Source organism: Dromaius novaehollandiae, chromosome W (assembly GCF_036370855.1).
Source record: "Dromaius novaehollandiae isolate bDroNov1 chromosome W, bDroNov1.hap1, whole genome shotgun sequence".
In the NCBI taxonomy this organism is placed as follows: domain Eukaryota; kingdom Metazoa; phylum Chordata; class Aves; order Casuariiformes; family Dromaiidae; genus Dromaius; species Dromaius novaehollandiae.
In genome coordinates this window covers 47343650-47360047 of record NC_088130.1, presented here as the reverse complement: position 1 = coordinate 47360047, position 16398 = coordinate 47343650, and the positions used below count along the sequence as shown (strand labels likewise).

Sequence of the window (16398 nt, the reverse complement as noted above, 5' to 3'; positions counted from 1 at the left end):
TGTTCTCTTTGCAAATGCTCAGAAATTCCTGATCAAGGTTTTCGAGTCAGATTAACAGTTCCCAGGGAGTGAGAGCAAAACACAGAGAGGGTGTGCAATACGTAGAGAGCAAGATTGAAAGCGCGAGCAAGAGCACGTGAGAGAGTGAGTGGGCACGCAATATGTAGAGAGCAAGAGAGAGACAGGGCATGCACAAGAGTGCACTTGAACACGCTAGTCTCAGGCCTGTGAGATAGCACCAGTCAACTCCTTGAATGTGCAGAATGTAATTCATCTTTTGCAAAAGCTGCACATACTGCTTCACATACGCAACATACTTATATTTCACCAAGGGTCTGCAGACAGAGGTCTCCTCTACCCAATTATCTCTTCCCTCTGCCAAATGGGGGAAGGAAGGGCAGAGATGAAAATGTTGTAATTTTAGATCTGTTGACTGAAAGCTTCACCTTCCTGCCTGAGGCAGATAAAGCAATTATTACACAGAAATTGAAACACACTGAAGTTACAAAACAAACTATTTGGCAGAAACTGAATTTCTGATACAATGCTGCTGGAAGACGTGCATTGCTAAAGTAAACTGCATGCTGAAAGACAAGATGTAGGCACTTCTAAGAACACTAATTATTAATTACTCTGAGAATAGTAATTAAGAACATGAATTAATGATGAATCTGGAGAAAAGCTGCACAATGGAAAACATACGCTAATTCTGAATTACGTACTTTGTTGCAGAAGCAATGGAAACAAGAAAATTAAAACAATTTTTTGCCACAAGGTCATAGCATGAAATCTCTAACAGAAAGCCATCCAGAACACAGATGTTGACAGCAATGCTAACAATACTGAAACAGAATCCACATGAAAGCATCCATTTCCTACAGGAAAAGCTTCAACAGCAGTAGTTAAAACCTCAGTTTCACCACAGTAACAATAAAACCTATCCTTCCTTCCCTCATTCAGAATGAGGCAATGCAAATGAATATACAAGATTTTTTTTGTTCTTCAGATTCTTGAATTTACGTACTCTGTTAGGTAGAAAATCACCATTACCAAAATCCAAACAGTTTCAACCCTTTCAAAGCATATGTGCTATTGAAATGACATTGAAGCAATAAAGTAAAAACCTACTTAGAAGATGAATGCTGTCCAAACTATCAATGACTACTAACCTACTACAATAATACAAATCACTATTTGATAAATTCAAAGAAATACATCATCTTGATTGTTATGAACTGGAACACATATTGGTGTTTGTTTTTAAAATAGATGTGAAATATTCAAGAAATATGCATTCAGCAGAAGTGTGGAAAATGAGGACAGCATCACATCTTTGTCTTTTTTTGTAAGTGGTAGGTTCCTGATCTGACTTGAATGCACAACAAAGGAGGGATGTTTCCAAAGAAAAGTGTTTAAAATTCATGACAATTATGCTGAATATTTAAAATAAAGCAGCTATGTTCCAAAGCTACTGATGTAGCTAACATTAAATGAATGTTGATTTCTCACACTAATGCCAGCAGAGTTATTTTGTTGCTCAAATGCCAGATGGCACTCATCATATGGTAAGATACTGCGGCTGTAACTGATGCTGAACTTTGTTTGCTGCAACAAATACGGCATCATAAAGAAGATGTATTATTCTTGCTTTAAGATACATTTGGAACTTCATAAAATGATAGGTACGTTTTCACAAGATTAACAATACCTTTGTAAAAGTGACAGGTATGCTAGCATCCAGCTGTATGTGATCTGCAAGTTCTGTAAACTGCTGCTGCTGTTTTTGTAATGTCTCTAGTAGTCTTGTAATTTCCTGTTTGGCCAACACTACTCTGCAGTCATCCTAAACAGACAAAAAACAAAAGTATCCCCTCCCATCAGTAACTCACTTAATACAACCAAAACCAAAACAAATATGATGGCTACAAATAAAGCATCTTAAATATTCTTGTTAAAGATTAACATTTACAAAAAATACTATTTAAAGCACAAATGTGATTCTTCCTCAATACTAGCAAATACTAAAAAGTTCTGCCATTTTTAAAAAGTTATTCTTTGACCTCTTAGTCCTTGAGGAATAAGATATACTACAGAGTAATGAAATACACAGATAATATTTATATCATTCATACAACATTCCAGCAGCTAGAATACAACAGCACTATGCAGCAACACACTTAACACAAAAGGAAGATTAATATCCAGCACGAATGATGGAAATGTCAAATAGTGCCAGTTAAATGTACATTTGACTAAGTAACCAGACACTAGCACTAAATAAATTTTTAAAAAATACTTATAATGCATTAATAATTTGTCACATTCAATTTACTGTTTGCTGCATATACTATTTACTTTTTGCTGTCAAACTAAGTGAATAATGAATCAACCTGGTACTATCAAATAGCCACTTTCTTTGCATGTTTAATAAAATAGTGAACTATCTGGACTGCAAGGCCCACAGAAAGTTATTTAGCCTGAACACATTCTTCTTCATCAGTTTCACATAACAACTATCTTCAAACATTTATACTGGTAATAGCAACTGTAAAATGGCTCCCATAAATACTGTAGTTTTTTTGCTTCAGTTTCATCTCTTTCTTCCCACTCACCCCATGAATAACTAGACATTACTCCAGGCTACACAATCATGCTGCAGCCACAGCATTGTCAGGAGTGGGAGGACTCGATGCTATTGTACTGGTTATATCATTCATTTATATATGTTGTATGTACTTCATGTTGTATCATTATTGTTTTAACATTATGAAGGAAAGAAGAACGCAGAGCACCATCCTTTTTTTAGTTTATAGCCTAAACTTAATTTAGTCCCACATCTCCTGCCCCCTCCTCCCCCCAAGCTACAGCTTGCCAGCCTACCTGCTGTAAAGTCTTTTCACAATGAAGGCAAGCTGTTGAAACCTGTGACAACAGGATGGTCATGTCTTCTTGCTGTTGTCTAAGCCAAATCAACTTCTCTCTCACATGAGCGTCAACAACACTAAGAGCCATTTCCTCCTGACGACAAAGGGTTTCGTGAAGATCAGAAAAATAGGCTCGGACACATGAGCGAGCATTCTCTGCAGTCCCTGGTACCTACCGCATTAGTCATGAGATCAAGAGAAAATTTGATTAAGGATGACAGCTGATCCCAGAAGTACAGTATTTTGCATTTTATTCCAACTTTTAACTTTTATTCACATCTGACTGGCTAGCTCACATTTCAAGCTTCAGTTACACAGGGTGTCTTACCAGCCCCAAGACCAAGATCCTCCAAGAAGTTATTCCGATAAACAAGTAGTTTAGTCATACAGTGAGTGAGCATACACACACTTTACAAGAAAATTACTACTGACCAAGACAAAAAAAACCCTCAGTAATATCACAGTACCTGAGCACAGATGGACCATTTGTCATGGTACTTCAATATTCTATTCGCAATCATATAACTCCCTATTGCATCTCTGTTTTCACAGAGAAAAAACATCATGGTGGACTACAAGTTCCCCTTCTATCTGCTGTCTTAAGCCTCAATATTGAGAAGTGTTAAGTACGTTCAAGTCCCATTGACTTTGTAAAGATAACTTAAGGCTTTTGTCTTACAAAACATGTGTAATTCTCAAAGAACACCTTTAAAATGACACACATTGTAGTCATATGTGTTATAATTTACTGCTCTGAAAAGTCTTCATTTGAAACAAGCTTAAGAAAAAACAAAACCAGCTACAAAAACAAATACACAATGCTTGCAGGAGAGAAAAAAGCATACATGTTCTGTATGGGCCATTCCAACTCCATCTTCAACTATTTGTTCTCCTCCTTCTATTTGCTGAACAATTCCAACTAATTTTCTGGAATAATCTGAGATTTCTTCTGTGAAAGTTCTTATACAGTGGGCCATGTCTAAAATGGATGCACGAATCTGGTTCGCTTCTGGTTCCAAGACAGAATGCTATTAATTGAAAGTAAAATACCAAAGTTCAAGCATAAATATGTTCCTTAATCATCCCATCTTATTACATAAATATATATATATAAATTTAAGGGGAGGGAAAGGCAAGTAAGAATTTAAAAACAATTTGAAAATTAAAATGCATGAATTAGATTATATTAAGATAGCAATCTAGCAATTACACAAGTAAAAATGTAATTTTGCCTATTTTCCATAATCATGTCTAAAAAAATAAAGAGGTGGTTGGTCTGTACTAGGTTGGGCAAATTTAATATTTGCCTGATGAATAACAATTATCAGAACCAGTGAGACAGCACAGTGAGGTTCAGAACTGCATCAGGTAAAGGGCCCTTCCATCTTAATGTACAAATAACCATATTGCAGTATTAGAAACGCTTTTTTTCCCCCCTGTATTTTTACCATAGCGGTAATCTGAAATGAAGGAAAAAGGAATGAACAGTATGAAGTTACTTTCATAAAGATGTATCAAACATCTACCCCCCTTCCTGATAATCTTCTGCGCTTAAATTTGGTAAGTATCATTTATGTAAGCTACCCCATGGCAAGACAATAAACAGATTCTTAACAGTACCTTATGACCTTGATGCTTCCCATATTCTTTGCAGACGCAACACATAAGGGGACTGGCCTGACAGCCCTCTTCTAAACAAACAAACTCAATAGCATGCACTTGGTGCTGGGAGCACATGGTCTTCTCGTGAGGCTTATCAGCAAGGGGCACACGCCTGTGTTTCGCGAGTGTCTTGGTAGAGTGAGTAAGCTGGGAACAGTCTGCACACAGGTGAGTGGCACAGACAGTACAATAAACAGAGGCAACGTGGGCTTCGTCTTCATCACAACGGATGATACACTAGCAACAACAAAAAAAAGGATGAAACTGAAGTGGTTATTATCCAATTCCAGTAACTGGGAAGCAGTCAGAAAAGTTATCACCAATATAAACCTAAAAAGTAGACTTTTCTTAAAAGTTACACACTAGTAAGTATTTAGAATACTTCCAAAGCTTGCTTTTAAATTTTCATCAAATTCCTAAAGAAATACAAATTTGTTTGCTTTACAGTAAACTCTAATGGATTGTTCCAGAGGTGTCCAGAAATTCCATAAATCCAAACTTCAGTAGAAGTTTTAAAGGTTTGAAAGCTTAAATAATTCAGGCTCCAGATGCTACCTCCAATGTATGCATTATAGAAAAAATAATCACAAAGTTACAGACAGACAAAACATCCATAGACAAATATGCCCTTAAAACAACCATCTACTCCTAGAATAGCAAGCAATGATACTTTTTGTGCAGTAGTTGTTAGTACTGAGATAATTAAATCAGCCAGTTTTAATAATGAAGTACTTTCTAACACATGATATAGTCATAGCAAATGACTACAGAAAAGCAACACTTAGTAAAAAGAGTTGCTTTCAAACGTTCAGGAAGAACTAAAAAGCTTTAGAAACTCTAAAGTTATATTCAATATTCAAATGAGTAACACCTTCTGGAAAAGTTTAAAAGCTTAAAAAAGGAGAAAAAGTATATCTTCTAGGTAATGATAGAATAAAAATAGATAAAAATAGAATTTTTTTCTATTCTGTTTTAGTCACTGCATATTAGAATTTAATAGAATTCAATAATGAAGCAGAAGCAAGTAATTAAAATGTCAGACACTTGAGACTGAAAATAAAAAAACATCTTTATTAATAAAAGATAATTTCACATTTGATATGGAACTAGCTTTCATTTTTGTTAAGCTAAAACATAATTCTCCCATCTAAATATACATTTTAAACAAAGTAATCAACTTTTCTTTTTAATTAGTACCTCTCCAGATAGGCCAATAGCCTCTTCTGTTGTCCCACACTGCCCAGCAGGTCCATTCTGCAGTCGTTCCAACAGTTCCAACAAAGCAAAGTTCTTTTTCAAGCCCCAAACACCAGAATCTCCTATTTTTAACGAAGAATTAGATTAAGGGGAAGAAGAGAAGAAATCCAAGCAAATGGTATCATGAGAAGCTCCACAAACCACAGGTAAGATTCTGACAATCTAATACTAAAGAGAGAAAACTGGAACAAGATATAACTACCATTCTCTCTATGGAAGTTCACACTACCTTTCTATCCTCTTCCTTCTTTCCACCATGGAACTATTTAATATTTACACAGGTTTCCCCTACTAAAGAGCTACCATGATTATTCATAAGTTTCCAAAAACATCAGCAAAGCCACTTGCAAAATAATCTGTAATAACTAACAGCATCCTACTAGAGACTGCAAGGAATACACAAAATATGTATGTCAGTCTTTAATATTTTGCAAACTTACATACAGTGAACATTTCTACTGTGCCAACAGAAGCTGCGAAGAACTCACACTGACAAACTTTGCATTCCCTTAATCACAAGATGCAGCACCTATCGCAGATCCCAACCTAGTAAAAGCCTGAATAAAAGTTAAAACAATATTCAGAAAGGGGGACCCACATATAATACTACTACATATAGTGAAAAAGAAATCTCATACTCCTTAGAGGAAAGCAGTAGTCCATGTCTATTCCTGCATCATCCTCATTTTGTAGGAGGTTAACTTCCAGGCACATGAAATAACATGAGAAGCAAAAAAAAAAATGGAACTGCATACCAATGATTGCTACTAAATGCTAAGGACATAGGTTGTTCAGCATATGTACAAGAACCCTAATGACTGCTTTTCCAAGAAGATATCATCCCTTGATTTTTTTTAAACATCATTACCATAAATTTAAAGACATCTTCTCTGTTGCAGGGTAAAAGTGCCTCAAAGATGATTATCTTCGAGCATTGTCTCATTAGTTTTTAATCGTTATCTTAGCACCTATACAGAAAACATCTAGGACCTTTCTCCCAGAGTGTGTTATATAAAGAAAAGTGGCACATATATATATATGTACGTTGACCAGATATTCCTCAAATGGGGCAAGTCTGCCATCTTCAAGGATGGAGTATACAGAATCTGATGTTCCCCTGAATTTACAATATCTAGAGAGTTATATTTGATTAAGTGCAACAGGCTGACCACCACTGCTAAATCACAACTAAGTTGTTTTGAAAAAAAAAAAAAAAGATAAGTTATAGCTGGACAATCTGAGAACATGGAAGATGAGTTTAAAAAAAAAAAAAAAAAAAAAAAAACCACAAAAGAGAGAGAGAGAGAGCTTAGTGCTGAATTCACCATGAATTTCCAGAATGAGTGTCACTGAATTCAGGGGCAGGTCAGCTTTTGAAGTTGTTTACTGTCCAAACAATGCCCCTATCTCTGCATATTTTGGAGCCAGTTTTAAGTCCTAAGTATTAGCAGCAAGGCTATTCATGTATAGCAGCAACAGATGCCAATCCAGGTACAGGATGTCATTACTTGTTAATGACTCCTAATTTGCAAGGGACATGTAACAAAATGCATACACTCTTCCTTCAGCCTCAACACTATGATCAACTCAAAAGACTTTTTTGCTGTTGCCATAGGGATTTTATTATGGCCAGTTCACCAAGATTCACAGAACAGGGATATACAAACAAATACACACTAGATCTCCAAGCATGGTTTTTCTACCAATTACCCCAGTTAACCCATAAATGCCTATGATTTTTTGTAACAAATTATTTTCCATGGCTCTTGAAACCACAGCTGAGAAGACAAGCTCAAGAAATTAATTGCATCCAAAATTGCTTATATATTGCAGTTTATCCCAATGGAATTTATTATTATTTATCACAAGCTTCATCCAAATGCTTGGATAAAGAATTTCTTTTGTGCTGAGTGAGGCAGCCTTTTGTGAAAAGAAGGCAAGACATGAAGAACTTCGGTTCTGCATTTCATTTATCTCTTTGTAAGATGCTTGCCAAAGTGTACATTAAACTACGAATTTCAGGAAGTGAAATAAGGTGTTTAATGTCAGAAGGTCCAACATTAACAATATTACCAGTGGTGCCTGGGGTAGTGACCTACGTACATAGTTTGCTAAGAAGGTACCCAAAAGTATCTTTTTGCATTTAAACAGAATCTGTATGACCTGAAATTAATATATTTTACTCTTGAACTTTTGACCTGTGTTTGTCAGACAAGATAACAGAGCTGCAGTTACCTGTTAGTGTTCAGTACACTATCTGGATGAAACTGCATATGCATACTGCTTCTATGATTCAGATATTTGTTCCATACTTCATGTGAACATACCAATCTAACAATGAGAGCCAAGCCTTTAGTACAGTTCTGCTATTCAGTAAAGCCCATGTAAAAAAAAAATAAAACAAAACGCACCACCAACAAGAAAAAACCCACAAAACAGTGTGTTAAACTCAAGTAACTGCTTTATTCAATTTATGTTTTGCTTCAAGCATGATCTGGAAAACATGTAATTTTAGAAAACAATGCCAGATCCAGAAAAGCACTGAGCTGCCTCTCATACTCTAGGCAGAAGAGACTAGCAGAATAAAAACTGAAGCCAGAGGTAGGTTCCAAAGAATCTCTAAAAATTCTTGACGTTTTCAGACCATGTATCTCATTTCTGACAGGAGTCAGAATCAGACATGAACTCACAGAAACTATATCCCACATGTTTTCCCCAAAACAAAGACCAGGCTACAGGATATATTCTCCCCTGAATCAGCTGGTTCTCCCAAGTGTTGATTCATATCTCCTGCATTGTGTTGCCCTGTGGGGGCCTGCTAACCATAGGTCCTCTTCGCCTTTCTGAAATTCAATGTCATCTCACCGATCCTGTACAGATCTGAAGTCTTTCTTCAGTGCCAAGATTTGTCATACTCACCACAGATTTCAATGCACTGTAACAGTGAAAGTGGTATCCCAAAGGAAGAGCCAGGCACCATTTACTACAAGTAGCAGGCAATTATGAGAACCAAAAACACAGAAGTACTAACTTTTTCATCCCAAATATTCATGTTTCATCGGTCCTCAGCCTGGTACATACAGCAAGATGATCACCAGCATTTTCATGGCTCTAAGGAAATGGCTCTTCAGCTCCCACAGGAGTCTGGATTTGCAGCACACAGAGAGGTATCCTGCTAAAAAGGGTCTTTGTATAATTACACAGATACTCCTCAGATATTCACTACTTAAAGGTAAAGCTTTTCAGAGCTAAGTATAATATTGTTTGCGAGGAAAAGTTCACAAAAGCCAACCACCACAAGTTTTCCTATCTTCAAGAGAATAATTCTTAAACTGAAGTTATTTCATGAGCTAAGAAACAAGAAAAGAGACTGGCTTTCAATCTTTAAAATTAGTTTGAAACATACACAAGTGCTTTTACTGTATGCCAACATTTTTCTTGCCATCCTGTTTCAAAGAGTGAAGCTGCACTATACTGCTATGTATAGTTGCATGAAAGATCTATGGAACACACTAATGCCAGTTGTCTTGCTGACAAGGAGAAGAACAAGCAGTCCCATGAAATGCATACCATAGCTGGTAATGGTGAGGGCAACAGTGCTACAGCACCTCTGAAGAGAGGATGTAAACTGGAATCAACAGATCCACACCATATACCATATTGTTTTGTGTAGCTTGCAGTCTTCGTATAGACAATTTTCTTTTCTAGATATTCTCCCACAGTTCAAACCACTGCCTCCATTATTCTGTTTTGAATTTTGTCAGTGAGAAGTTGTTTGCCTCATACCCAAGAAAGAGGCAGAGTTCAGAGAACAGAAAGGTAGATAGATACTCTCTTCCTACAGCTATAAATGGTAGCATAGATTAACTGTTCTTCCCTCCAACACCCTCAACCAGTATACAGCAACACTAATTATTAAAAGGGAAAAAAATGGGGGAGAGGAGGAGGGGAATGCTTTCCAAAAGGACATTTTAGCAAACCTCTCCCTAGATATTGGCCTACCAGGTATTGGCTGGTAACTTTGAAGCAAGGTTCACAGCAAGGGCATGGTCTTGCTCTTTTCAGCTCTCAGTTCTACAGCAGAAGCTTTCTCTGCTAGAGATTGCACTGTCCACACCCAATATAAGTTCAGTGCACACCACCAAGAAGTATTCCTTTAACACAGATGTTGAAGTTTCCAGAAATTATGTTCTGGTCTTCCACAATTTCATAACTAGCACTGCACAGTCTTCTGCCTGTATATATTCTGACTTCAGAGCTCAGTGTTTTGTGGGTTTTTCATTTGTTTGTTTTTTTAAAAAGCTCTAGCATTCCTAGCAGGATCAGTATTCCTCATGTCACAGAGGAAGGAAGGAAGTCACCTCTCACTACAAGCTGAATAAATACTGAGTACAATATCCATTTTTGGAATTTATGTTTAAACAGTTTGTAAACAGGACTTGAATTTGCCAATGCTACATCTAGATGACTGACACTAACTCCCAGGGAGCAGAGTGCAGAAAATAGACTAGACAGCTCCCTTCTACAGCATTCAGAACAGCACCAGCCCACAGCAGAATGACTGTGTGCACAAACTTCAGTCACTACAGTATGCAATATATTCACATCAACAACACACCAATATAACACCTACCGATACTTACTTGGCCCTCATAGGTATGCAGGTAGCTATTAATAACAGAATTTCCATATTGACATATAATGACAAAATGAACTTCCTTGTCAAACAGGTCTATAACAAACTCCCTTAGTTTTTAAACCAAGCTCTAGATAAAATGAACAGAAAGAAGCTGTTCAATCATTACAGAATTTCTTATAGAACTATTTTTCATAGGCTAACATGTTTATGAAAAAATAGAATAGCCTTAAGTCTTCCCCTCAGTTTACATAATAACATCCAATTTGAACTATGCTAATTCTTCTCCTGTTCCATGCTTAGCATGGAGAGAAAGTCAAGCCAGAAGAGTTAAAGCAAAACTGATTTACAGAAGTTTAACCAGCAGAAAGGTATGTTCATAGCTATTCTCTGTTTATTTTATAGTTCATAACTTAAAGCTGTCAGGAACAACACAATTACACTGGTTTTACACTCCTTCTCTTTTTATTATATATGCAGAGATTTGGTAATACATACTAGAGATCATCTGCACACTGCCAATCTTGGGCACAGATGTAGAAACAGACAAAGCTTACATGTATACTTCTCACTTTTTAATCTGCTAAAATATAATTCATAATCACTAAGCACCCTGTGATACATACATTGTCATATAGAAGGTCACATCTTATTTCACTGGTATCTACCATAAAGTTTATGTTTTTGAGAAACAGCCACTTTGCTTCTTTTCACACCAAAAAAAGCATTAGAAAATCGCATCCTGAAAATGCATACTTTCAACCAGCTGACCAAGTATCTATTTTATATTAAAAAAATACTGAAAGACAAGGTGTGTAAATAGACTTGTTAAATCTCTGTAGACTTAAGTTCAAATTCTGCTTAGGTCACAAGTATGAAAGAGCCTAGAGATCTCATCCTTGTACCTAGAGAGAATGTTTGTGCTCATTACAAAAACCACTACACAATCTGACCGCCTCTTCTCAAAAGACGACGACGACATGAAGAGCAGGAAGTATGTCAGCCAGCAATGAGATAGTGACAGAGCTGTGTGAAGACCAACTCCAGCCAGCAATATGTCATTTTCAAAAGCATGAAGCTTGTCTGGAAAAAGATTACAAATATAAGGAATAAAAGCACAACTTGTGGCTATAACTTTGTTCTTTCTGCTTTGTTCAGTTGTTTAGACACATCTTCTTGCACAATGTTTTGACATTTTACCTGAGCACTATCAAAAGAACATGTAAGATATAAACAGTATGAATGGGATGTGTTCCACGAAGGATGCCAAATCTTGCAGATGCCAATTGAACAAGTTCTAATGATAACAACCAGGTAGAGAGTAGTTTCAGCTTTATAACATGATGGCAGCAGGGAGGGAACCGGGGGGGGGGGGGGTGTGTGAGAAAAAACACACTGCTAAAGGTAACCTTAGAAAAGCTGCTCTGCTAAAGTGAAAAGCCTGAGTTTCTAAAGCTGCTACATGTAGCACATCCTTCTCTATGTGCTCTCTGGTCTATGTATTTTGAAAGAAACTAACCTCCTGCAGGAAGGGGAGAAGGAAAACCTGGTAGCAAGAGATGATTCATCCTTTTCTCCCAAATCGGAATCCTTCAAGGAAAGATATTTACAAGAGAAATCTCTTCTCCTACAGAAACCACTTTACAGAAATTCCCTGAATATACTACCAAAGACATCATACAGAATTTAGGGCTTTGAAAGTTTGAAAATTCCCAATTCAAAAGAGCTTTCCCATTACATCTTTTTCACTAAAGAATGCTAATCCAGTTGATAATAGCCATTAGACAGTTCACATACCTTCAGCATGTACACATCCATTTAAAATTATCCATCAGAAGATTAGTCACAAGCAACCACATTAAAGAAGTCTCCAAAATTTATGTTTAGTCTGCTCAGCAAAGTAAAATTGCTTGGACAGGCTTTAGTCCTACCTATCCACTGTGAAATATTTTCTCTCAAAGCAAGATTCTATGAGCTATTAGAATTTTTTGCTAAACAAGTTGACAAAGCATTGTCAATTCTCACCTGCAGGTTCCATATTTCCAGAAACATCCAGATTGACGAAGTACTTCTTTGCCCTGCCTTCCCAGTTATACATGTGCAGAAGTGACAGGCCATCGAATTTAAAGCAAGTGCCCATTTTAGAAGGGAGAAAAGACAGCTTTCTCATAGATCCTTGAGTATGCCCTTTGGAAAGCTCAATACATATAGTACTAAGTGATTTAACGATAAGAGCAAACGAGAAGAAGCAAGTTTACCTGCTGAATAGTATAGGTGAAGTGATCAACTATAAGCAGCCTACAAGAGAATATTTTAATTGCTTAAGGAGTTTTGTTCAGCCCATGTAGCTTTATGCCCTGATTATACAGATTTTCTTTCAACAGAATAGTCTCTTGACAGTAATACTATGATTTAGATTTAGATATCAAGCAGCTGCCTGAGACTATTAAAAGGCAGAACAGCAAATGCAAGAATGGGGGAAATGGAGCTTGTTTCCTCACAGGCTGACATTCAAATGGAGTGGGGGAGAACCCTTGTAAAAAGCCCCAGAGTTGCCATGCCTTCCACCCAGCTCCCTTCCTGAGCCAAACAAACAGAGCTGCAATCTCAGCAGACTCAAACAACAGCAACTATTAGGTGATGACAAATGCACAAGCTTAACATACTCACAGAACACCCCATTTCTACATGCTGGAAACAATACTGTTTAAGACACTTCTTACATGGACCTGGTGAGACTTGCAGTGGCTATGACCCCGTCTTGGCCCAGATGACCAAGCAGAACATTTTTATCCAGAGAAGCATTTTTACCTTCAAGCTATTTTGTGAGTTTTTCCACTTAATAGGGTTTTTTTTGAGCAACTAGTTCTAAAACTAGCCTGTAGGTCTAGAATCTGAGACACAAAAGCTGAAGCTTTTCTTTTCTCCTCCACTCCCTATCAGGCCTTAGGCTAGTTTAATAACATTCCACTTTCTTTTCTATGAGAAACACCTCAGTATAAGATGAAGAAATTTTTGATGTTTCGATAAAGCTTTGATTTTGTTAAACCTGTAAGCCACAAAAAATGACTACAGTATACTTTCAGATGGCTGGTGTAAAAGAATGCACAATAAAAAATATGAAATGACAAGTTCCCTACTACAGTATAGAATGTCTGCTTTTAGTTGATAAGGCATAAGCAGTGGTCCTATGTAGAAGAATTTCACAACAGCAGCAGGATTGGAGCCCCTTCTAAAAGCCTATTTCAAGAAATCTCTTGCAGCTGTACAATCATTGCTAAAATGTAAAACAACTATTACTGTTCTGGCTGCATTTTTAGATCAGCAATCATTCATTCATTCAACACTCATACCATCTCCTCTCCTCCCCTCCCCCCACCCCCGCAAATGCTCTTTCATACAAGACCAATATTTCTTCTTCTGACTTCAGTTTTCATGCAAGCATGCCAGTGACTGTCCTAATATTATTCTCAGTTTGATCTACACTTGAGCAGATTCTCTCTTCTACACAAAGCAAATGCTTATTCAAGCTAAGCTGGTATTTGAACATTTCTTTCATGGATTATAGCATTAGAAATTGCCCTCTCTGAGAACTCTTCCAACATTTTTTCCTCCCCTGTGCTATTCAAAGCTAGTGCAACCAGTTCTGTTAACAAGTTCTCCTTGGTATAAATTCTTCTGATAAGTGTTTTCTGGTAACCATATGCTGAATAGGCAATTTCTCTTCTGAAGGAATTATAAGCATGTGTCATCTGTTGCCTAGAACAAACTCCCACTCATGGATAAAAGCTGTGTCTTATTCTTTCAAATATTCTCTAGAGACACTTCTACTGTAACGAAATTCCTGTTGATAACTGACTGATAGTGGCATGCCATTTCATATATAGAAGTATTTTACAATTTAAAGATAGATTTGTTAGAAAGGAATGGCCAATAATAACAATTCACCATTAATCCAGACAAATCTACTTCAGTAAAGAAACTAATTGCTTGGTTTGTTTAGCATTTAGGACAGCAGGAACCCAAGAGCCATTCAGGAACCCTCCAACACTAATTTGAAACGGACCAGTCACTTTGTAAATACAAGTTTACAAGACTAAGGTATAAAGCTTGTAGGCCCAGGTTCCAGGAAGAAATAAAAGCTCATAACCTCCTTTTACTAGGATATCTATTTTACTAACATTTAACAGTGTTATGAGCTTCTCTGAAGCAAATGAGCATTCCACATTCATTACTTGAAATATTAATCATTAGTGAAATGTAACATTAATAAGGACTACCACATAAAAATGACCCATTTAGCACACCTATATTATTGGTTCCTGCACACTATACACCTATACCACCCACTATTTGTTTCCTTTTCTCTCTACCTGCCCCCTTTTCATGAATTTTGAGCAAAATCAAAGGTATGAGTTGTAAAGGCTCTGACAGCATATAATGTATAGCTAGCCCACATACAGGAATAAACTCTTGCACATTTTTTTCCTATAACTTAAGAGTCTTCAATGTATCCTTGTCTGGATTTTTTTTTTTTTTGAGTTTCAGAATTACATTCTCTTACCTAGTTCTGTAACTTGTCGATCAAAAGGACAACGAACTGCTCTACCATGAAGGGGAAGCCGGGTAAGACAGTCATGGCAGACAGTATGGCCACACAAAAGCAGCCGGGGAACTTTGTCACCTTGCAAAGAAAATACATCTTCACAGACTCCACACTCAAGAACCTATAATTTAATAAGAGACTGTATTTGTTTTCAAGTTGATAAAAGAGCCAAACTTCATATAAGAAGTCATGTAACACATTTTATGAAAGTTCCTGCAATCACAGCACACAGGTGCTCAGTTTTTTTTATATGCACAAATACTTATCCATTAAACAACAGCAACAAAACAGAAGAGAACAGAACATTTCAACTCCTTGGACTGCCATCTGATCAGCATTAGTTTTTACCCAGTTCAATTAATGCATAGCCACACAAACAATTCATTGGGCATCCAGTACAAATGAGTAAGCAGAAATTTCCTAGAAGGAGAAGGAAATGAAGGGAAAGACCCCTCCAAAGCAGAAAGGCAGCTGGGGAAGAAAACTTCTTTTCACAACTGATCTAAATGAAAAGGTCAGTCACACTAAACTAGCCATTTATCAGGCTATAAACCCAGTAGCAAGTTGGCAGGAACAAAAAGCAAGAGGCACAGGAAAATCTTAAATCATTAATGAAAAAGTAAGGTTGTTCCTCATTTACATAAACGACCATCTGTAGGACAGTTGTGCCAGGGTGCAGCCCTACCCGCAGCTGCTCAAAAGCCTTCCCGAGAGCCTGCACGGAGGCCAGGCCTTACTCGGGCCCGCTATGAAGCTCTCCGTGCTGAGGCGGCCGCTCTTCCCCCCAGAAACCAGGGCACGGCCGCCCCCTCCGCCGCAGCCACAGAGCCCACTCAGAGCAAGGCCCGCGGGGACGCGGCCGCCCCCTCCGCCACAGCTCGGCGCGGCCCTGGGGCGCTGCCCGGCAAGAGCCCCGCCGCCTCAGAGAGCGGCCCCGGAGCCCCTTCGCTCTCCCTGCTCTCGTCAGGGGCAGCGACGCGGCGACCGCCGCCGCCGGGACGCAGGGGGCAGCCGTTCTCACCTTCACGGCAGCGCCAACCGGCCCCCGGCTGCTGCCGCCGAGCCCCCGGCTAGCTTCCAGCCCGGTGCTGGCCGCGACCTTGTTTACACCCAGCGCCGCCATCTTGGGGAGGGCGGAGCCACGCGGCGACCGGCCGGAAGGGGCCAGCGGGGGCCCGCCCCGCCCCGCCGGCGCCGCTCCGGCCGTGGGCAGGGCGCATGCGCTACCCGCTCCGGGTCTGCGCCCGGCTCCGGCGACTCGCATCAGAGAACTACCGTTCCCATCATGCCGCGCGGCACGGACCCCCCCCAGC

The 16398-nt window shown here is 38.4% G+C and overlaps 1 protein-coding gene across 3 annotated transcripts in view; it reads right to left on the bottom strand.

The window, feature by feature from the left end:
* The window catches only part of TRIM23 (tripartite motif containing 23), a 31155-nt gene extending 14901 nt beyond the window's left edge, over window positions 1-16254 (bottom strand). For all 3 annotated transcript variants that reach the window (XM_064499941.1, XM_064499942.1, XM_064499940.1), the window contains exons 1-7: window positions 16107-16254; window positions 15044-15206; window positions 5784-5905; window positions 4545-4823; window positions 3770-3952; window positions 2881-3096; window positions 1709-1843 (exon numbers count right to left, since the gene is read on the bottom strand). In XM_064499941.1, the coding sequence (XP_064356011.1) occupies window positions 1709-1843; window positions 2881-3096; window positions 3770-3952; window positions 4545-4823; window positions 5784-5905; window positions 15044-15206; window positions 16107-16208 (1200 nt within the window). In that variant the 5' untranslated portion in view covers window positions 16209-16254. The remainder of the gene's footprint in view (window positions 1-1708; window positions 1844-2880; window positions 3097-3769; window positions 3953-4544; window positions 4824-5783; window positions 5906-15043; window positions 15207-16106) is intronic.
* Between the last annotated feature and the right edge of the window lie 144 nt (window positions 16255-16398).